This window comes from Myxocyprinus asiaticus, chromosome 33 (genome assembly GCF_019703515.2).
Source record: "Myxocyprinus asiaticus isolate MX2 ecotype Aquarium Trade chromosome 33, UBuf_Myxa_2, whole genome shotgun sequence".
Taxonomy (NCBI): domain Eukaryota; kingdom Metazoa; phylum Chordata; class Actinopteri; order Cypriniformes; family Catostomidae; genus Myxocyprinus; species Myxocyprinus asiaticus.
In genome coordinates this window covers 25,762,885-25,786,108 of record NC_059376.1, presented here as the reverse complement: position 1 = coordinate 25,786,108, position 23,224 = coordinate 25,762,885, and the positions used below count along the sequence as shown (strand labels likewise).

Here is a 23,224-nt window from a genome sequence, read left to right as displayed (position 1 = left end):
TTGAACTGTTCCTCTACTTTTGGGTCATTTTGTCTCACTCTCGCTTTCTGACACACGATGCAAAGTTAAGGAAACAAACACAGCAACAACTCTGGAATATCTTGAAATGAAGCAAAGCAACGGAGAATAAAATAGCAAAGTCGTCCTTGGATACCATGCTTGTTATTTACACATGCGTTGTGGGGAAATTACGTTGCTGTGGAGAAAGCTGCTTACTGACCGATCTGCATGTATATGGGAGTAAAGAGTACGCCACTTACACAGTGCATGTGAACTGGAATGCCACTTGCTCCCAATAAGCCGCTTTCTCACAATAAGCCACTTCTGGTGCCCATGTTAACATAGTCTGTAACTGTAATCTGATTACAATAATTTTAAATGTAATGTGTTACACTACTTTTTTTAAACAAAAAGTAATATATTACTATAACTAATTACTTTGTAATCTGATTACATCCAACACTTGTAGTAAATTAATAATTTGTGCTACTAGGTATATTTAATTTATACTGAACATTTCAATTTCGTGAAAAAAGCATGTCTCTGTGATATGTCTGAAATGGCATGCATTCTTATCAAGAGACACTTTGGCACATCTAATAAAGACTACTGGATAAAAAAGCACAGACACAATTATGCAGTTTTAATCACTTTGAGAGGAATGAGACAGAATGGTCTAAGAGGTTTCATGGTTGAAAATCCTCTATTCATTCTCCCAAAATAATTTGAATGCAGGTGTCTTAAAGGGATAGTTCACCCAAAACTGAAAAATCTCTCATCATTTACTCACCCTCATGCCATCCCAGATGTGTATGACTTTCTTCTACAGAACATAAATTAAGATTTTAAGAAGAATATCTCAGCTCTGTTGGTCCATACAATGCAATTGAATGTTGACCAGAACTAATAAGGTCCAAAGATGACATAAAGGAGGCATGAAAGTCATCCATATGACTCCAGTTTTTAAATCCATATCTTCTGAAGCTAAATGATGTGGGTGAGAAACAGATCAATATTTAACTCATTTTTTACTATCAATCTCCACCTTTGACCAGCCCCAACCAGTAGGTGACTGAATGTGGAAGTGAAAGTGTAGATTTACAGTTTAAAAAGAACTTAAATAATGATCTGTTTCTCACCCACACCTATCATATAGCTTCAGACGATATGGATTTAACCACTGGAGTTTTATGGATTACTTTAATACTGCCTTTTGGGCCTTCAAAATTCTGGTCACCATTCACTTGCATTGTGAGGACCAACAGAGCTGAAAAAGTATTTTAAAAATATTTGTTTGTGTTTTGCAGAAGAAAGAAATACATACACAGCTGGGATGGCATGAGGGTGAGGGAAGTATTTTTATGAATTCAATAAAATCAGAGAAGAAGCAAGTGGAAACTACTACTTAATAATTTTAAACAGTGGTCTTATGAGAATGATATTCATTTATTCAGTATCTGAACAGATAAAAAGCCGGGAAGTTTGGTTTCTCTTGTGGAAAATATTACTTGAGTTTGAAACTTGGGCACACCTGCATGTGTGATTAGACGAAGGGATTGTGTGAACAGCAGCGTTGGCCACTGGAACAAAAAGAGAGACAGGAAAATCATGAGAGTCATCTGGTCTGCAGCGAGGCACCCCGTCAGAATTCCAAGCTCAGCTCTCTGGACGCCGCACCAGCACAACGACACAATGAACTGCATAATCAACTGGGATTTACCTAACAAAGAACAGCCTGCTACACATGGGCACATACACACTTGGTAACAGACACATATACACACACACTGGCACCTGAACACATTTGCTCAAATACAAACCCACAAACATAGACAAACACACACTCAAAGAAGCTGAAATAAGCACACCTTTGAGCCCCCAAAGCACACCTACACAGTTTTAGAATCACTGAATCAGCAGCAAACCAGTGCCAGTAGTAAATGAGAGCACACACACAACCACACATGCCAACACAAGTCTATACAGCAAAATGAAATCACACACTTTAATTAGTGACTGTGATGTGATTTATTTATGTAATTGTTGTGGGTGCAGAACTGTGGGTGCATGTTTGTGTGAGCGCATTTGTGTGTATATATACTGTGTATTTCCGCGTCCATGTGGCTGTGCATCTGTGTGTCTGAGATGTGAATGGCTGGGTGAGTTGTGTGTACATGTGAGCATGAGGTGTGAGTCTGGTAGGGGGTCGAATAGGTCTTTGATCATTACAGCCTGTGGAAGAGAAGTTCTGACAGTGTACTACACCCCTCAACACATACACACATGCACTATGCCACACAGTCACACATACACATTTTCACTACTTTCTATTTTAAAATGAAAATCTGTACACACACTGGGAACATGGCCACAAATCTAGCAGATTTAGCTTTCTCTCTCTGTATTTCTCTCTCTTTCTCTCTCTTTTCCTCCCTCCTTCCTTGTACAATAAATAGGAAGTAGATCCTGTAGTTCCTGTTCAAGGTAGTGGTTGTGGTCAGTGTATGTGTGTTTGTCTTTTAGTTCTGTACTTGATCAGGGTCTGTTTCTGTAGAGACTCTTCTTTCTAGGTTTATTTAGGAGTACTTCACAGTCCCCCTACAAACATACTCTATTCCTTTCTCTCACTATCCTTCTTTCCCACTCTTCAATTAAAGGTAGCTTCATTGGCATTATTCCACAGAATAAAGTGGTGCCAAAGCGTTTTGAAAACAGCAGAAATCTGTTAAAGTGTCCCTACCTGGAAACAGTTAATTAAACACATTACAGGAATGGTCCAGGTTCAGACAACATTTGTGGCATAGTGTTGATTGTTGGAAGTGACTCATTACCTGTTTATTTAAAGAACTCAGAAATGCCATTTAGAGTAAGGCACTTACAATGGAAGTTAATGGGGCCAGTTCAAAAACATTAAAATACATACTGTTTCAAAAATATAGCCGCAAGACATAAACATTATACTTGTTAACATAATTTTAGTGTAAGAAAATGGCTTATAAACCTCATCTGTGTAAAGTTATATCTAATATTACAACTTCATTATATATGTATATCGACGTAATAGCTTGAGCTTAACTTGTACTGAAACTGGGATATTCGTTTAACGGGGTGTAAACGCAAATTATAATATCAAACGCTGGATGACACAGAGGTAGTTACTAAATGATGCAGTTGTGAAATACGTGGAACAGTGAGAGTTAATCAATACCTTTCGAGATCGGTTGGGCTGGGATTGGTTATTATCCACTGTCAAATTATATGACATGTTTTTCTTCATCTTTCTCACACTCTCTTGCTCTCTCTGTTTAGGTTATGGGGTAGAGGTGTGTATAGATGAGGTTGTGTGAGTCAGTGCGTGATTGTGTTTTTGTGTGAGACAGGCAGCTCTTCTTGCTGAGTGGTTGTCATGGCTACAGCAGGGAGAAGGAATGCGGTAAATATCTCAATTTCCCAATCAACCACACACACACACACATGTTGGTGCGGCTATCATTATGAGGACTCTCCATAGACATAATGATTTTTATACTGTACAAACTATAGATTCTATCCCCTACCCCTAAACCTAACCCTCACAAAAAACTTTCTGCATTTTTACATTTTCAAAAAACATAAAGTTTTTTTAAGCAATCTGAATTATGGGGACACTAGAAATGTCCTCATAAACCACATTTATAGCATAATACCCTTGTAATTACCAGTTTGTAACCTAAAAAAATTGTCCTCGTAAACCACCCAAACCCGCTCACGCACATAATGTTGATATTTTGGGAGAAAGGTCAGAACATGCCAGGAGACAGGAAATAAGAGGGGCAGAAAAAGAGAGTTAGAGAGAGAGATATCAGTGGTATAAGTAAAACTTGGTTATACATTAGCCTGTTTTTTTTTGTTTTTTTTTTCATCAGATCAGACAGTCATAATAAAAACTTATATTAAGCCTGAAATATTAATAACAGAACTTTGGCTGAGGGCTGAGGAGAACATAAACCCAAATTAAACCCAAAAACCTTCAGCCAGCTCTTATGCTCACTGCAAAACTCAGGCACAAGTCTGTTATAACATGTGGTGCTTATTAACCAATGAAATCTATCAAATTACAAAGGCAAACTAAAAACAGAGCAAACATGGAAAAGAAAAACAGGGTTTAATAAATGATCAATACTAATTTCCAGGTTTCTCAAATTTGGTTTGTTTGAATGATCTGTAAAACCAGCACTAATATTCATCTTATAAGGTGAATGTACTCTATGGATCTGGGCTACGCAACTAAGGGTGCACCAGAGAATTACTGATTGGATGAAATCTATCTGTTGCTACCCAACAGGGATGATGCTAGCAGGTTGTGTATAATTAAGCATGTGTGTCTGATGTGTGTACATGTTATTAGATAGTAATGGCTGCATGGTGGCTGAAAACTGCCACTAGTTGTATAAGCAAAGAGGTATGGTTTATGAAATCCTGTAATGCAATTAAAGCCACTCATTTAAACATTATAAACTTCACAATTTTTAATCTGAGTAATGAATCAAAGACTATTCCTATGCTGACTTTATTCTACATGATACAAAATTCCAATCATGCTGTTTATAAGTAGCTTATAGAACTACTCTAGTCATATTCGATTTTCCATGCTACAGAGCATATGATCGAACATGCCTTCGAAGTTTCCCAGCATTACTTGACCCTTTTTTCTGTCTTGATGCAACCATGATATTGCCTTGTTGTTAAAGGGATGGTTCACCTGAAAATTTCCTCACCCTCATGTTGTTTCAAACCCTTATGAATTTCTCTTCTCTGTGGAGCACAAAAAGAGAAGCTTGGCAGAATGACAGCCTCAGTCACTATTCACATTTATTGTATGGAAACAAGGTGCAATGCGAGTGAATCGTGACTGAGACTAACATTCAGCCTGTCTCTTTTTGTATTTATTGGGAAAAAAATAATGTCTTCCGGGTTTGGAACAACATGAGGGTAACAAAATTATGACAGAATTTTCATTTAAGTGAAAACTATCCCTTTAAGGCCATTGGCCGTTTTATTTCTTGGAGGGGGTGAAGTAGGATGGAAGAGAAAGAGTGAGGGGGAAAAGATGAAACAGTTTTAAATGGGTGGAAAAAGGCGGGGTGGGGGGACAAAAACAGTAAAAGGAAATTAAAGGAAAAAGAAAAACGGTACTGGTCACCTGGAGTTCTTTGGCCTGGGCTAAGCCATGGGGAGATGGTAGCAGTCGTCATGGAGAGGGGCTCTGGTTGCTATGGTAACAGCTGGGCTGGGGGTCAGTGGCTAAGGGAATGTGTTTGCACACAGAAGTGCATGCTGGGAGGAGAATCCTGCTGGATGTGTGTTTAAGAGAGTGAGTTTGAAAGAGAGAGAGAGAGAGAGAGAGAGAGAGAGAGAGTATTTTTAGTGGTCCCTTCAGAACTAAAAACCCCTGTGCTGCCATAACAAAGAGGAGAAATTAGTTTGCGGCTGAGATAATCGTTGAGGCATTTTGTAAAGTTCTTTTAAGGTAGAGGATGAAATAAGTTGTTCGATGAACTGGAAGGCACTGCTGGATGTCTTCAGTTTAAATATAAAACCTTTCTACACATACAAACATATGCTCACATAGTATACTAACTCACAATGTTGAAGATAGTACCATGACCCCGGTATTCACAGGGGCACCCTAACATTGATCTCTCAGACCAGAACCTTCACACTCCCACTACATGGAGATACATGGAGTATCAAGACCCTTAAATCAAAAGGTCATTTCTACATCCACACAAACTCAAAATGAAGTTTGTGTATCCGAGAGATGTCAACAAGCCAGCATACATTGTATGTTTGAAATGGATGTATGGTTGAATAAAATCATACATCCATTATTAGGGTTGGGAGGGTTACTTTTGAAATGTATTCCACTACAGATTACAGAATACATGCTGTAAAATGTAATTTGTAATGCATTCCATTAGATTACTCAAGGTCAGTAATGAATTCTAAATACTTTGGATTACTTCTTCAGCACTGGTAGATTTTTTTCACTTGTTTTGACTATAAAAACTCTGCCAGTACAGTAAGACAAAATACACATGTTAAAAATATATTCTCTGAAAAACATAAATATCTCACGCAGTGTTGTTTCTAAAACAAGAAAAATCTAATTGATCTTGTTTTAAAGGATTTTTAGATATTTTTACAGGAAAACAATACAAAAATTATTATCAAGAATACGATTTTTGCCCTAGTATCAAAGGTCTTACTAGAAAAAAGAAATTATGATCCAACGTGAATTTTCTTGATAAAAAAATATGATTGTGCCTGGAAACATGTGCATGTAAAATGGTTAGAAATAGCATTTTAGCTTAGCGTAAAGCTGACACTTTACACAAGGTTTTATTTCTATTTCTTCTGCTCCAAACTTACTTCAATCTTACTTCTCTGTCTGCTCGTATGAATGTAACACATCATAAGAAAGTTTTTCGCCGCTGTTCAAATGCACTTTGGATCGCATCATTTATATGTATAAATATTTTCCATCTGAAAGGACTAAATATTAAATGAAACAAATGACAATAAAATGCAAAGTATTCTCTTCAGTAATCAAAATTCTTTTTGAATGTAACTGTATTCTAATTACCAATGATTTAAATTGTAACTGTAGTGGAAAACAGTTACTTATATTTTGTATTTTAAATATGTAATCCTGTTACATGTATTCTGTTAATCCCCAACACTGTCCATTATACAATATAGACTAATAGAGTGCAATAGATCAAAGCTTCCTTTTCTCTGTAACAACCATTCATGTAACATTAAACACTCTCAAACACTCACAATAACCTTACAAACTCTACCAATACCCGTTATATTTCAAGCCATCAAGTTCACCAAGTTTAAGTCGAAACACACATGCGCATACACTAACACACACACACACACACACACACACACACACACACACACACACCCATTTAACAGCTCTCCCAATCCATGTGTCCCTCATGTACTATCAGGGGCAGAAAGAAACTGCTTTCTGGTGGTATATGAAAAGAGGGCTAAAAAAAACCCTGTTCAGCGGCCACGGCCCTTTATTAACACACACACACAGATGGGTGAAAAGCCCCCGCGCGCACGGAGGTTTGTCTCGTGCTCAGGTATGATGTCCTTTCTGTTCTCGGTGCTCGCATTCCATTGGTCGTCCCGGTTCCGGGGGTCTGGGGGGGGGTGGGGGGGGGGGTGTCTGCCCGCTCCCCCACCCCTCCTCACGGCGGGCCCCTCGCCTCTGTCTGCGCGAGTGAATGAAGGAGCGCACAGCTGTACAGCACTGCTCAAACTCTGAGCGGCCCGACCCGCTGACTAACTGACAGAAACGCTGCCGTGCCCCGTTAAACTGGCCCTCTGATTGGGCGAGGCGACATCCACCTGCTGGCTCGCAGTCGCTACTACCGATTCTTATTAATGATCATCCAAGCCGAGGCACGGGTGCTGGAAAACGGTCATTTGGGTCTGGGGGTTCGGGATGACGTGATCCGAGCCATGCTTTGGCATGAGGAATGGCGTTCTGTTAACTTTTAACCTCTCAGATTCTTTTCCTCTGGAGTTTGGACCAGCCGGACAGACGCACGCGACTAACCTGTGCATGCACTTCGCCGTTCATCATCTTTCTACTGTCCGACAGCTGTGCCATGGCTTCTCTCATGATCCGGTTACTGATATTATCGATCAAGGGCTCCTCTGCCCGTATGTCTATCTCTGTCTTGTCTTTTTCTCTGACTCACTTATCTCTTACAGGGCAAAACTCGGGTATCTTGAACCATTAATACATAAAAAATGTATGTTTAGGTATGAGTGCTTAGTAATCAGTATTGTTGCATATGTCATATGGACGTTTCCAGCTGTTTCATCATGCGTTGGTCTTTCTAATGTCATGCATGACAGGATGACGATTTGCGCTGCAAGTTTTTACGCACCAAACTGTGCGCCAGCCGCATGCAACATAGCCCGATCTTCATCACGATTTATAGTTTTATAGTCGTACAATCTCTGTCGTGTATTTTACATATTTGACAAGTTTTTCATATGCAGACTGTTTCATCGTTTATTTTTTTCTCGCTGCCGTTTTGCGAAATAAATTGTCAAGTTTGCACCGATAGAGAGAAAATAAAACGGTTAAATTAAACGGTAAACGTTTCCCATGTTTACCTCATTGCAAAGGCTGGACAACAAGTGCCTATGCCTTCCTCCGCTGTATGCGCGTAAATCCCAGAGCTCTGTTTTTATAGTAATTAGCCAATAATTACTGCTGCCAATTACCTCAAAATGCATTTCACAATACAATTAGGAAAAACCTAATTATATAATTGACAAAACCCGCGGTTTGTTCTCATCCAGAGCACTTTGCCGTGAATGTTTTAGCACCGGCTTGGAAAGTCTAGCGCTGTTTTTTAAAGTGTGGGGATATGACGTTATTTTTGTCGATCTTTTATCGGAAAGAATGTCCTGTAATGGTCACAACGGTAGTGGTTACGAATATGGCAGTGCGATATAAGAGGAAAAATAGCTTCGACTGTCTCGCTCCTCCTGTTGGCCACAGCAGCCTTGTAATACTGGACTTGTCCACTAGATGTCTCGCAAGGTCATAAAAGTTAACCGGGAATCCACGTTAGTGTGGCGAGAAGATAAAAAAGGATTCTGTGAGTGGGGTGGGGTGGAGCGTGAAGGAGAAACCTCAGGTTGCTCTTTGCCCTGTATGGCTTTTTATTCCTATCTGAGAATGCTGAGGACTCATATAGGGATGGAAGCCATGCAGGGCAGGGAGACTGTGTCGTCATGGAGACCTGCAGATGGTTTCAGACTTGGTGCCAAACACCAGTCTTTACCTGCCAATCATGTTACATACGTACACCTGTCCTGGCATTGGTCTGGGAACAGATGCCCATTGAGCCTGGCTTGCTGAAGGGAGAATATCTGATTCTACTCTGCCAATCAAGTGCACAGACAGCTCTCTGAAGACCCACACACATGCGCGCGCACACACACACGCTGGCTGTACATCTGCTGCCAAGTGATGCTAAGACAGCTGTTCTTTTGCATCAGCACCACCAGGTACATACACATAGGCGCGCACACACAAAAACAAACTCAGACCCAAATGTTAATGATCTTGACTGAATGAGGTTAGCCACCTGTACAGAAATGCAAGGAGTAAAAATAGAACAAAATTTCCTTGGGTCATAATGTATAATACAAATGGCAATGATTTTCAACGTAAATACAAAATTGAATGATTAACAGTTCATGTCTATTATGTAGATGACAAGGGAGTGTCACACAGCATCATATTGCACAGATACTGACATACCTCTAAGATACCTGTATGTTTAAAACAGCACTCACTGTCCCTTTACCATGAACCATTCCATGTGTTCACTGCTCAAACCTTCACAGGCAAAATGGAAAACTTTAATAAAAGACAAAAATCTGTACAGTTTCTATGTGTGTTCATTTGTTGATCTATGTAGGTTTTTACATTAAAAAAGTATTAATTACAAATGAAATTGTGGACTGTACATGAAACACTGGTTAGTCATGAAAGAAACCAATCAGTTTGTAAAGCAGTTCAACATACAGTATATGTTGACCTTTTGTGACAACTTGCATGTTTCACACTATGTGGGGTAAGGTGGCCTGCCAGTAAACCAGTGGTGTAGGTTTCATGTGAACATTGGGGGAACCCATCCTCCCCATGACCCAACCACCAAAATAAAATCTACACTTGTATTAACATCAATTCCTGAATTAAACAGCTTATAACAGGCTTTTCCGCAAAATTTAAAGATTATACAATTATGAAACACATAATGTCTTTTATGGAACAGCAAAACTGGAAAAGGTAACATACAAAAATATACAGTACAAACAAATACTGTAATTGATAAATTACATGAATACAAACTGTACATTACATTTCATAAAAGACATTGAATTTACTGTAACTGTATAAGATTGTACAAAACACTACCTGTACTTAACTCTAAAAAGGCTTTTGTGTTCTGGAGGATACATACATTTAAGAGGCTGGGAAGAGGAGCAATGAGACGGACAAATTTTTGTGAAAAATATTGAATATTTAAAAAAATAAATAAAAAAAAGGCATGGAAAATGTATTGTGTGGGCCATAATGTGTTGGAAAAATAGCAGTTAATTAATTTTCAGAGGTACTTTTGCTTGTTAAGGAATATAAACTACCAACACACACACACACACACTCTTAACCTAGTTTACTAGCTTACCAAGTACTAGCTTACTAAGTAATAATAAAGTACTGATAATAAATTATGGTAATTTAAATTATTTTACCCAAATATTTTTAGAAGTGAATAGACATTAGTCAATAGTCTTTTCCTTAAAAAAAAATGTATCTTACAGTTTTTCTCGATTGCTTAAACACATTTGTCCACTCTGACATCACATTTTCAAAACAGTTAACACACAGGCTAAAACTGAAGCTCACTGGCCAAAATGACTAATTTTTTTTTTTTTTTGCAAAATGCTAACACTCACAAAACATTAAAAACATGCAACAAAACAAATATTTCCATCAAACACCACAACTTGTGGTCAAATTAATATATTCTTTCAGTCATTACACAATGGACAACAAAATACAGCTATCAATATGAAATATGATACTTTTCAAACTCAGAAATGCTGAATACTGTAAAAAAGAAGCAACCAAAGGAAACTTATGGGTGGAAATATCTAAAAAACAAAATAAAGAGTTGAAACACTCAGAACTTCTACATTTAGTCCATTCGTTCCTGAGAATTACGGCACAGGTTCTCATCAACATCGCATTGGATGTTGTCCCTTTCAGTGCACCGAGGGAAATACCTCCTTGCATGGTGTATCCATCCCTGGCAGTCCTCTGCACCTATTGCCAGGCAACCAGCATTCATTGCCTCCAGGAGGGACATCTGCTCATATGGCTGGTGATCATACACCTTTCATCTCAAAGCAGAGAAGAACTCCTCAGTTGGGTTCAGAAAAGGAGAGTATGCACGGAGGAATTGTATCATAATACGGGGCTGTGCTACAAACCATTCATTCACAAGGCAAGAGTGGTGGAAGGCAACATTGTCCCAAATGATGACATACAGAGTCATACTAGGTCTCAACAGCCCTCTCTCTTCAGATGGAAACAGTCTTTCATTCAGTGCATCGAGAAATGTGATGAGGCATTCTGTATTGTATGGGCTGATAGTTGGAGATGGCAGCACACATGGTGATATTGGCACCCCTCTGACCTGGCACTGTAACAGTGGCCCTCTGCCCAATGATGTTCCTCCTGCGTCTCCTCACTTTACAGAGGTTGAAGCCGGCTTCATCCACATAAATGAATTTGTGATGTGCCCCTTCAGCTTCAAGCTCCATTATTCTCTAAGAAAAAAAAAAAAAGCACATTCATAAAGCAAATTATTCCAGTTGCATGTAATTGTATGGTATAACAAGGCATTACAATAACAAATCCGTACCTGCACATACAGGAATCTTGGCTCCTTTATGATGTCAGAGTTTCTTTGGAATGGAACTCTGTACAGCTGCCTCATTCTGACATGGTTTCGTTTAAGGACTATCAATAGTTGCCAAACTCACACTGTTGATATTTCTAAATTCTCCCTGTTCTGCAATTACTGCTGCCTGGATTTCACGCAGTCTGATCGCATTGTTTGCCACGACCATATCTACAATGGCAGCCTCCTTTTCAATACTAAAGATCTTTCCTCTGCCACCAGTGTGTGGTAGTGTGTGGATTCTATAAAGTAAAAGCAAAAAGCATGTCAATTGACATTATGACAGTCACATAAATGGGACTGATGAAACATCTGCATTACTGTAGACACAGTTTGTTCTGCCAACAGAGCAATACGGTAAAGCTGAAATACACAGTGGTATACAGTAACATTGTGACTTACCTGTTCTCATTCCGAAAAAGCCTGACAATAGATGCTACAGTGCTCCGACTCAGAATGGGCTGAACCCTTTGTCCAGCCTCTCTAAAGGACAAGCCATGATTGATGACATGGTCAATAATTGTTACCCGAATTTTATTTGAAACTTGAGCCCTATTTTCTCCTCTTGCTGCGGCTCCTCCACCACACATGCAAACTCCTCTTCCTCGGGCCCCTCTGCCATGGCCTCTTCCGTGTCTTTGGCCTCTTTGATCCATGCTTGCAAATAGCAACACAGAGGTGACATCTTTTATAGATGGATGAGGACTGATTGCTGATTAAGAGTTGTGCAAACGAGTTTCACACAGCTGCATTAGAGATTCATAATTATGCAAATACTTTCTATCAGCTGTGAATAGATGTTTTTCTTTTGTTCAACACAGTTAATCCAATAGAGTTTGGGGTCTTTCAATGAGATCTGTGGTAACTATTTTGACAAAGGGTGTGAAAAATGTGTGAAACAAATGAAAAAGTGTTAAGACATTTGCAAGAGAAGACTTCTGCTGTGCTAAGAAGGTGATGATGAAGATCAAGTGGATCCCAGTATCATTATGCGTGTCTTAGCAAATGAGAAAAACTGTAATTTCTTGGGACATTTTTTCCCAGCGGTCATCACCTAAAAAATGAAAACTAAAAATGAAAGAACCGTGTGCAACACTGACCTCTAGTGTTTAAATCATCACACTACAATTCTACAACCTAGTAGAATGCGGATGTGACGCCTGCTTGGGGCTCCGCAAGCAAGTGCATGCATTAAATGTTATGAAAGGTCTGAAGTGATTGTGTTTGGTAACGGGGTTTCTGGTTACATTACACAAGTCCACGTGTAATGTAAGTCTCTCTTTCTCTGAACACAGTAGAGATCACTTGTCCTGAAACAGTCCGCGATCGCACAGCTGCAACAGAATGGTCAAAAGAAAAGATACTGAGCAGAAAACGGCCACAAAGAAACCGAAGCAGATATCAAAGAACAAACCGGCATCCAAAACACAGAAAAGCAAAGGTATCAACTCTCTATAAAATTCAGGTATTGCTCTGCAACTTTGAAACGTATTAATACAGCTAGTGATAAGATAAATCAGCTCAAAACTTGAGCACTTAAATGAATGAACTGTATGTGTACTGGTTTGTATTTAGTGCACGGTTGATGCAGACAGCTGCAAAGTGCAGGTGTGCAGGCTCACTCTCGCTTGAGCTCTCTTGTATGTCTTTATTTACTGGTGCATTATGAATGTAAACATCTTCCTTCCAATACCAATATGCAGTACAGTCACTGTATGTGGTGCTCAAATAGGTGAGTATGGGTGTGTCCAGAATGAATCTATGGGGTCAGATGTATGTTGGAAAGTGTGTGCTTTAGGATGAATTTGTGTTGACTGACAGCCTCTGAGTGAAATGTATTGACCTTTTGGTAAAATGTGTTTGCAGACGACGTTTCTAAGACTAAATCAATAAAAACCCATACATGCACATATTAATAATAAGCATGGAGACTGAATAATCAACCCGTCAATCAAGTACAGCAGTGTCAGCGGTCTGCCTTCTATGTTTTCTCAGCATCCTGACTGATGTCAACTTCATGTCTGTTAAGCTGATAGTAAGAGTGTCATTCATGGCCTGCTTGTCTATTTCAGAAAATGGCAAGGTGGGAAAAAACAACCTCAAAAACTCCAAAGTGGGATCTCGAGCATCCAAAAAGGCCAGAGATCCCTCCGATGAGAAGACAAGCAAGTACTTCCAAGACACCATAGTTAAAACAGAAGAACCAGAGGACATGAGTGACCACAGTGAGGAGACGAGTCCCATGTTTATAGAATGCTCACTACCATCAAAACAAGTGAAAGAAGAGGAGGAAGAGAGTGAGGATGAGGATGATGACTGGGAGGAGGTGGAAGGTACATAGTATTTAATTGTGAATCATTGATATATATAAATCTTTGTGTAGGGTCCATGTAATTTGGGTGAGAATATCTTGGGTCTGGGAACTAGTTTTCTAAACCAGTGTGTCATGACTTATGTACACTTGCAGTATCTTGTTTGAATTGTGTGCTTTCTCAGAGGTGGCAGAACCGCTTGGTCCTGTGGCTTCAACAGAACTAGAAGTTCCATCTAAACCTTTGGAAATTGAAATTGAGACACCTGACATGGCTCACAAGAGAGAGAGGAAGTGAGTGTGTGTAAGAAAGACATTGAGAGTTTAAAGGAATAATTCATCCAAAAAATGAAAATTCTGTCACCACTTATTAAGGTCACGCCAAACCTGTAAAGTGAATTTCTAAAAAGTTTTCACAGGGCTTACACTCATTGACCACTTTATTAGGTGCACCAGTACACCTACATTTTCATGCGATTATCTAATCAGCCAATCGTGTGGCAGCAGTGTAATACATGCAGATACGGGTCAGGAGCTTCAGTTAATGTTCACATCAACCATCAGAATGGGTAAAACAACAGTCTTTAGAGTTTACTCAGAATGGTGCCAAAAACAAAAAAACATCCAGTAAAAACGCCTTAATGAGAGCGGTTCGCAGAACTGCCGCCCACTGGATGTTTTTTTGTTTTTGGCACCATTCTGAGCAAACTTTATACACTGTTGTGCGTGAAAATCCCAGGAGATCAGCAGTTACAGAAATACTCAAACCAGCCTGTCTGGCACCAACAATCATGCCATGCTTCAAATCACTGAGATCACATTTTCCCCATTCTGATGGTTGATGTGAACATTTACTGAAACTCCTGACCCATTTCTGCATGTATTGCACTGCTGCCACATGATTGGCTGATTAAATAACCTCATGAATAAGTAGGTGTACCTAATAAAGTGGTCACTGAGTGTATTTGCCATAATGTAAGTGACTAGTACAGTGGCCTAGAGGTGCACAACACAACCAAATTAGCAAAGCAAATGAAAGCTGAAAGCACAATGGAAAAAAGCTTCAACACAACAAAATTAACAGAAAATAATTTGTCCTGAAGTGCTCTGGACAATGCATACCTGGTTAGGTTTCTACCAGAACTCTTCTTGCACATAACCCTTTTTTTTTTTTTTTAACACTGTATTTTAAGTTGTGTGTCTGACTCAATGCATGCACAATCATGAGGCTGCTCAGAAGAAGCAGAGAGCTGCTTGTACCACTGCAAGTCACTCACAAGAGAAGTTTCCCAGCCACCACGGAATGGGTTCCCATGGAATCAAGCTAAACAGAAGAGACTTTATGTATGCTAGAAATGTCCTTTTGAATATAAATTTATTTGAGACCATTGGAAACGTTAAAGTTATGTGCAGAAAGAGTTCTGGTAGAAATCTAAACAGGTATGCATTGTCCAGAGCACTACAGAACAAGTAAGTACAGTATTTTTGTAAATATTTGTTTTATAAATATGTGTTTTCTGTTAATTTCATTGTGTTATAGCTTAATTTAGTTGTGTTGTGGCTTATGTCCATTGTGTTGTGGATTTTCCATTGTGTTGTGGTTTAATTTTGTTGTGGTGTTGCTACATTTCATTGCGTTATGGTTTATTTCCGTTGTGTTGTTGCTAATTTCGCTGTGTTGTAGCTTAAATTCGTTGTGTTGTGGTTTATTTCCCTTTTGTTGTGGCTTTTCCATTGTGTTGTGGCTTATTTCCGTTGTGTTTTCAGCTTTTATTTGTTTTACCAAAACAATTTAATCTGCATGCAAAACACACACACACACACACGTTCAAAACATGTTATATCAGTGCATATCTGCAAATGTTATTCCCCCTCTATTTTATATTTGTGTTCTTACCCCTCAGAAAATGTCAAACTTATCTGAGATAATTATCCTCTGTCCCTGTGTTTGTCTTCCACTATGTTTATATTATGTGCATTACTGTTAAAAAAAAAAATAAAATATATATATATATATAGATAGATAGATAGATAGATAGATAGATAACATCAGACCTCATTGGTTCATATCACATCCCATGACCACGCGTCATGTCGCTATCTCATTCTTGAAGCACTTTTTTCTGAGTATGTGAGCTGGAATAGATTACAAACTTTAGGTTAGATCTGTAAACTAAATGAAGCTGTGATGATCAGTGAGAGATAAAAACAGTAACACCATGGCAACTATTTCCAGGGAGAAAAGGAAAGCAGAGTTTGAAACCTGTCTGCGCCGAATGACGAAAAGATTTAACAAGGAGGTGCTTGAGAATACACACAAGGTGTTTTTCTGTTTGGGTCTCTTTTAAATAATTATTTACATTTATATATAAATATAATAATAACAACGTTGAAAAATATTAATAACTTGTAATAACAATGTAGTTTTTAACATTCTGACTGTTTTACTGCATACATTTGTTTTATATGAATATCATCTTGGTAGGTATTTGATTATTTTTTGTTGCCATTAGTGTACAGTTTCTTATTTACATTGTCATACAGGTCCACCTGCTTTGCTTATTGGCCAGCGGACTGTTTCGAAACAGACTCTGTTGTGAGCCTGATCTGTTAGCTACTGCCTTGTCAATTCTGCCTACCCACTTCACCACAGTTGACGCAAAGCGTGTAAACATAGGTTTCCTGGAGGGGCTTTTGAAATGGTGAGCTTAATAATGCGAGTCATTTACAGTTGAACATGTATTTATGTTTTTATCTCCATTTGATGAATATCAGACTGCCACATCCAGCTGTTATGTTGAAAGACATATTTAAAGTGCATAATGAATATATTTTGTGGTTTGATCCCACCTAGGTTTCAAGTGACGTTCACGCTAAACCCCGCCTTACCTGAGGCGAAAGATGTGGATTTGAGGACGGTGCTGGAGAAGCGAATAGGCTGTTTATCAGCAATGGACCATGAGGAGATGACCTATGTGAGCAAGATCTCACATTTCTTAACCTTCGAATTTGTTACTCGTGTTACTTTGGCTTTATATGCTCTGAGTCATGATCATAGCAGATTAACTATGTGAAAAACCTTTGTGGATCTGAAATATTGTTAGTCAGCTACATTCAAACAATGCTGTCCCTTTCTGTAGCTGTTCTTATTGGTGCTGAGGTCATTGCGACTCTTCTGCCGGATGGTGCTGTCACTACAACCCCTCCCTCTCAAGCCACCACCTGCCACTAAGGTGATGTACAGTATACTAGTTGGATTCCTGTTTTGCTACTTTTTAATGGCTAAGTTTGTGATTACTTTGAATTTAGATTTTGATATAGAGAGTTTTTTCTTGTTTGTAGAATAAAGCCAAAACTACCAAGAGCCTTCCTGCCAAAGAACTGTCTGAGAAACCTTCCCCAGAGCCTAAGATTTCCCCCGGCTCTAAACGGCCATCAGTAAAAGCCTCTGAAGTAAAAGAGGAAAGGGGCGGAAAGAGAAGGAAAAAGAAAGAGGGTGAAGGAGGAGGAAAAAAGACAGCTGGAGGACAAAACCCCAAAAACACCAGAAGAAGAAGTGTAGCTTCAAAAGTGTCATATAAAGAAGTCAGCAGTGAGGAGGAGGAGCAAAGCGAGGAGGAGTTTCAGCCAACCAATGAGGATGACAGTGAAGACTCAGACTGTGAGGTCAAGAAAATACGCAGAAAGTCTAAGCAGGAGCAAGAAAAGGGCAAAAGTCAGGCTCCTCAGAGGTGGAGTGAGGTCAAAAGGGAGGAGAGCAGTGAAGAGGAGGAAGAGAAAGAGGTGAAGAAACAGAGATGTAAAAGAAAGGAGGGCAAAGGTGCAGATGAGTGGTTAGAGGTTTATTTGGAAATCACTGGGAGGTGGGTGTGTGTCGATGTGGATCACGGGGTCGGGCAGCCACTCCTTTGTACTGACCAGGCGACCCAACCAATCACTTATGTGGTGGGCTTGGATGATGAGGGCTATCTAAAGGATCTTAGCAGCAGGTATGACCCTACTTGGCTTACATCTTCACGGCGACGGCGCATCAACGCAGAATGGTGGGAGGAGACTATGGAGCTCTACAAGTCTCCAGATTCTGAGAGAGGACAGAAAGAGGATCAGGAGGTTTGAATGCACACATACTTAAGCCCAAAGTATACTTTGGTTTTGATGCGAACTCTTAGCGTCTGTGTACATTCAAACGGAAGCCTTTCAAAGTATACATCAACAGGCAGTTGCCGCATGCACGCTACAATGAGATACTTGACTATTTCTCTTCTGAAGTTTAGACCCATAAAGATGTCTTCATATTCCTTCAGACTCGAGTACAAATGCAGGTATCTCTTGACCTCCTCACACACGTGTTCCTGATGTGCACATCCACTGTTGTTGTTTCTACCTTCGTCTCCTGATATTTAGTGGCGGTTACACCTTCTAACACTTCTTCATGACAGCAAAGGCTCAGTTGTGAGATGCTGCCAACTTGTGGATGCACCAGTAAGTGCAAATAATTCCAGCCACATGCACATTCTGAACGTTCAGAGCACACATGTGCAGAAAAATCCGGCCGCAAGATTTCAGCGCTTGAGCACTCTGCTGATGATGAAATTTGCGTCAAACATCCTGTACTCAGATGCCTAGCATTCAAGTCTGATTAAAGTATACTTTGGGCTTTACACACAAACTACATAAAATGTGAAAGACCAAAAGTTCATCCAAAAGTGTCATCCAAAAGTTCACATTAAAAATCTGGGATTCAAAGTCTGATATAAACCTAGAAATAAACAGTTTTAGGATTTGGAATCATTTAAAAAAGAAACACGATAATGTCAAATGAATAGGAATTATTAAAGGAATCATTTACTCACCCTCATGCCATCCTAGATGTGTATGACTTTTTTCTTCTGATAAACAAAAACAAAGTTTTTTTTTAGAAGATTATCTCAGCTCTGTAGGTCCATACAATGCAAGTGAATGGTGACCAAAAATGTTAATTTCCAAAAAGCACATAAAGGCTGCATAAAGGTAATCCATAAGACTCCAGCTGTTAAATCAATGTCTTCTAAAACGATGAAATCAGTTTTGTTTGAGAACAGACTAAAATATAACTCCCTTTTCACTGTACATTGCAGTCTGTAGGCACAATCGCGATTTCAAGCTCGATTACACTTGGTTTGACGCATGAGCAGAGCACTAGATGGCACTAGGAAGTGTAATCGTGCTTGAAATCGTGATCGCCAAGGAGACTGCCTGATGTCACAATTTATAGTGAAAAAAGAGTTACAGTGGCCTCAAAGTATTTGGACACTTAAGCTGAACTTAAAAATGCATGAATTCCTTTGCATTTGAGAACAAAACATCAAACCAATTTGCATTTATTGTAAAGAAAGATAACAAGAACACTTTTCAAGCAGAACATTTAACAAAAAAGAAGCTTGTTACATTTTAAATTATAAAACAACAATATGTATATATATATATATATATATATATAGGATCAAATTAAGACAAAAAATTATTTGGACTCTTGATAATAGCTTCATTAAAGATTACAAGTTCAAGTATTTTGGTTTTTAGTTTGCAATCCTTTCATTTGCAGAACTTCTTGACAATGTCTGGGTATAGACATGTTTGTAAAAGCTGTGGTGAAAGTTTCCTCCAGGTTTCGGCCACCAAACCTTTCTGTTCATTCACACTAGAACATTGACAATCTGGCATTTTCTTCATAGGTGCTCTCGCCAGATAGGCAAAAAAAACGAAATCTTCCATCCTCCACAAATGGTATATTGCAAAAAAGTTCAAAGATGAAGGACTTGTCAATGAGAACAGAAAGCGCACAGGCAGACCCAGCAAAACAACCAGCAGATTGGACAGGAGAATTGTGAGTAAAATCTAGAGAAACAGGCAAGAAACAGCTGCGAGGATTGCCTCGCACATCAATGACAGTTACCAGATACAACGTAGTTTGCAGACCATTCGAAACAGGATCAATGAGTATGGGTACAGGGGGAGAGTAATGTGGCAAAAACCATTTATTAGCTTAAAGAATAAGACACCCAGGATAGAACTGGCTAAAGAACATGCACAGAAAGACAGCAGCTTTTGGAGAACTGTCTTATTATCAGATGAGTCCAAATTGAACCTGCATGGATATGATGGCAGAGTATTTGTGTGGAGAAAGGCAGTGGAAGAATTCCAACCACACTGCCTGGGGCTATTTCTCTTACAGTGGTGTCAGTGAACTTGTGTTAATTGATTAAATTATGAACTCTCAAGTGTACAGAGAAATTCTGAATGCAAACTTGCAGAAAACAGTGAAGAAATTATTTAAGACCCTGAAGTGACTCTTTCAACAGGATAATGATCCAAAGCATAACAGACACCTATTGAAAGAATATTTTGCAAAAAGATAATTAAGGTATTGGAATGGCCCTCCCAGAGCCCTGACCTAAACCCTATAGAGCACCTGTGGGATGCAATGGATAAGAAAATGTCCAATCATCAGTGTTGTTGAATGTGGATGAACAGAAAGCTTTGATGGCTGAAACCTGGAGGAAACTTTCACCACAGCTTTTACAGAAACTTGTTGATTTTATGCCCAGATATTGTCAAGAAGTGCTGCGAATTAAAGGATTGCAATCTAAAAATGAAAATACTTGAACTTGTAATCTTAAATGAAGCCATTATCAAGTGTCCAAATAGATTTTTGTCTTAAACCATATATCTGTTGTTTTATCATTTAAACCATTCTATTTGTTAAATGTTCTGCTTGAAAAGTGTGTTTATGTTATCGTTCGTTTCAATAAATGCAAACTGATTTGATGTTTTGTTCTCAAATGCAAAGGAATTCAATTCAAGTTCAGCTTAAGCATCCAAACACTTTTTGGGGCCACTGTATATTTTGGTCTGTTCACATCCAAAACCAGTTAGATTGCCTCTTGTGTTTTTTGGAGCTTCAAATTTTTGGTCACCATTAACTTGTATGGGCCTATAGAGCTGAGCTGTTCTTCTAAAAATCTTTATTTGTGTTCTGCAGAAGAAAGTCATACATATCTGAGATGGCATGAGGGTGAGTAAATGATGAGAGAATTTTCATTTTTGGATGAACTATTCCTTTAAAGATTCTTTGTCTCTAATCAAGGTCAGATTTCCTTGCTTCCATTGTACCACACAAGATTCTTTTTAAATATTCTCAAATTATGCTGGGATAACATGGATCATCAGGTTTGGCACAAACTTGTGGAGTCCATGCCAGCTTGAGTGCAAGCTGTCATTAAAGCAAAAGGGGCACTTGGCAAATACTAATAAATTCAGAAATGTTTCAGTCAAATTGTTATGCTGATAATATAATATGCAACGAGAAACTGTGTGAGGAACAAAAAGAAACTGTTACATTAGAACAATGCAAAATTAGATGCATTTTCACAAGTGGACTCTTGGAACAGCACTGTACATCCTCACTCACCTGTGCTCCTCATCTACAGATGCAGGCAAAATTAATGGATAAGCCGTTGCCAACATCAGTATCAGAGTATAAGAACCATCCATTGTACGCTCTAAAGAGGCACCTGCTGAAATATGAGGCCCTCTACCCCTCTACAGCCACCGTCTTGGGCTACTGCAGAGGAGAACCAGTTTACTCACGGTAAACCCTCTTGAGGATACTCTGTTCTTGTGGACTTTTGCAAAGTAGCTACAATGTTTTAAAGGAGTATTGGATTATTGCTTGTGTTGGCCTGTCTTTTTTTTTATGGCCTTGTTTATCTTTGCTTTTGAGCCTGTCGTGGTGGATACACTTACTGCTTATTTGTCTGTTGTTGTTTGTTTTCAGAGACTGTGTGCACACACTCCATTCTAGAGATACCTGGCTGAAGGAAGCAAGAACTGTTCGACTAGGAGAAGAACCATACAAGGTAGAGTATTGTTTTAATGTTTTCTGTATATTTTTATTATTTATAAGCGTGTTTTTCTTATTAATGCATTTTTTATTAAAACAACGAATGCAAAAACATATTCGTTTGAAGACTTATTTTTGCATTTATTGTAATTGTAACACCTTTTTGTAGGTTATGCTTAATGGCCACTTGTCATTTAGGAAACAGTTTTCATTCAAAGCAACTTGTAGTATATTATCTAAAGCTCCGTTCACACCGCAAGCATCAAAACGACAGGATGCCATTCATTTTCAATGAGAGCACAGCGACTTCCGGAGACACGAGCGACAGTGACCGTTGGCGACAAGATGTGGGCGTGGCGAGCGACACGACAAAGTTGAGAAAAGTTGGTGTCAAATGCAGGAAAGACAGAGAAGTTTTAATATTGTGATGGATTTCACTGCTCTGTATCATTTGCCTATAACCACGTGCATGGATATAATAAATCAATGATGTGTGGAAAACCGTGTCAGAAACTGTCGGCATTCTGAGTGAGTTTGATTCATTTTTTAATAGATTGTTCGTCTTGTTAATGATGTGATGCAATGAGCACTGCTGCGGGTTATATAAAACACTCTCCCCTGCAGACTGTTCATTTTTACAGGCAAGAGAACTGATTCCATGTCAAATTAGAATGATATCTTTGTTTCACTGGCAGAATCATCTGTAATCAGCATTTCAAAAGCTAATATTACCAGACGTGCAGTCCACCAATAACGTTAGAACGACAGCAGTAGGAACGCCCGCTAGTGACTTCATAGTACAGAGACAAGCGACACAATGTGTCAATGTTGTTGGCGATGTGAACGGGGCAGGATTGTAATCTTAGTAACACTCCAGTTCCTTGGTTTTACTTTCTTGGAATCAAATTAACCAGCAATGTTTATCTAAGCAGTCTAGAATCTTTGCTCCTGTTTAATGTGTGTATTGTCTAGTTGTGAGCAGTCTTTGTGAAATGATAAGTGGTAGGTAAAATAAAATTTGTGTGTCTGTCAGATGGTGATTGGGTTTTCCAACCGTTCTCGTAAAGCCAGGATGATGTCAGAGCAGAAAAATGTCAAAGATCTGCCTCTCTTTGGTCACTGGCAAACTGAAGAGTACCAGCCTCCGATCGCTGTTGATGGCAAAGTGAGTTGGATTTTTTCAGTTAAGTTTGGAAATGTGTAATTGTGCAAGATCTGCTGATCTGTACTTTGAGATTTTGGAACATGTATGTGTGGATGTGTTTCAGGTACCTCGTAATGAGTTTGGAAATGTGTACCTGTTTAAGTCATGTATGTTACCAGTGGGATGTGTTCACCTGCATTTGCCAAATCTGCACAGAGTGGCTAGAAAGCTGAATATAGACTGTGCTGCAGCAGTAACGGGCTTCGATTACCATTGTGGATTCGCACATGCAGTGTGAGTTTGTGTGTGCCCGCACGTGTTGTAAG

General features: G+C 39.1%; 1 protein-coding gene across 4 annotated transcripts in view; it reads left to right on the top strand.

The window, feature by feature from the left end:
- The window catches only part of LOC127424235 (DNA repair protein complementing XP-C cells homolog), a 34,906-nt gene that overhangs the window by 10,652 nt on the left and 1,030 nt on the right, over positions 1–23,224 (top strand). The window contains exons 1-13 of one of the 4 annotated variants that reach the window (XM_051669230.1): positions 12,724–12,768; positions 12,857–13,002; positions 13,634–13,894; positions 14,058–14,166; positions 16,109–16,193; positions 16,417–16,574; positions 16,727–16,847; positions 17,013–17,105; positions 17,215–17,982; positions 21,342–21,502; positions 21,689–21,770; positions 22,788–22,919; positions 23,023–23,192. In XM_051669230.1, the coding sequence (XP_051525190.1) occupies positions 12,906–13,002; positions 13,634–13,894; positions 14,058–14,166; positions 16,109–16,193; positions 16,417–16,574; positions 16,727–16,847; positions 17,013–17,105; positions 17,215–17,982; positions 21,342–21,502; positions 21,689–21,770; positions 22,788–22,919; positions 23,023–23,192 (2,237 nt within the window). In that variant the 5' untranslated portion in view covers positions 12,724–12,768; positions 12,857–12,905. Of the gene's footprint in view, positions 1–12,723; positions 13,027–13,633; positions 13,895–14,057; positions 14,167–16,108; positions 16,194–16,416; positions 16,575–16,726; positions 16,848–17,012; positions 17,106–17,214; positions 17,983–21,341; positions 21,503–21,688; positions 21,771–22,787; positions 22,920–23,022; positions 23,193–23,224 lie in introns of those variants that run through there. The other 3 variants (XM_051669232.1, XM_051669233.1, XR_007894433.1) reach the window with 3 other exon arrangements.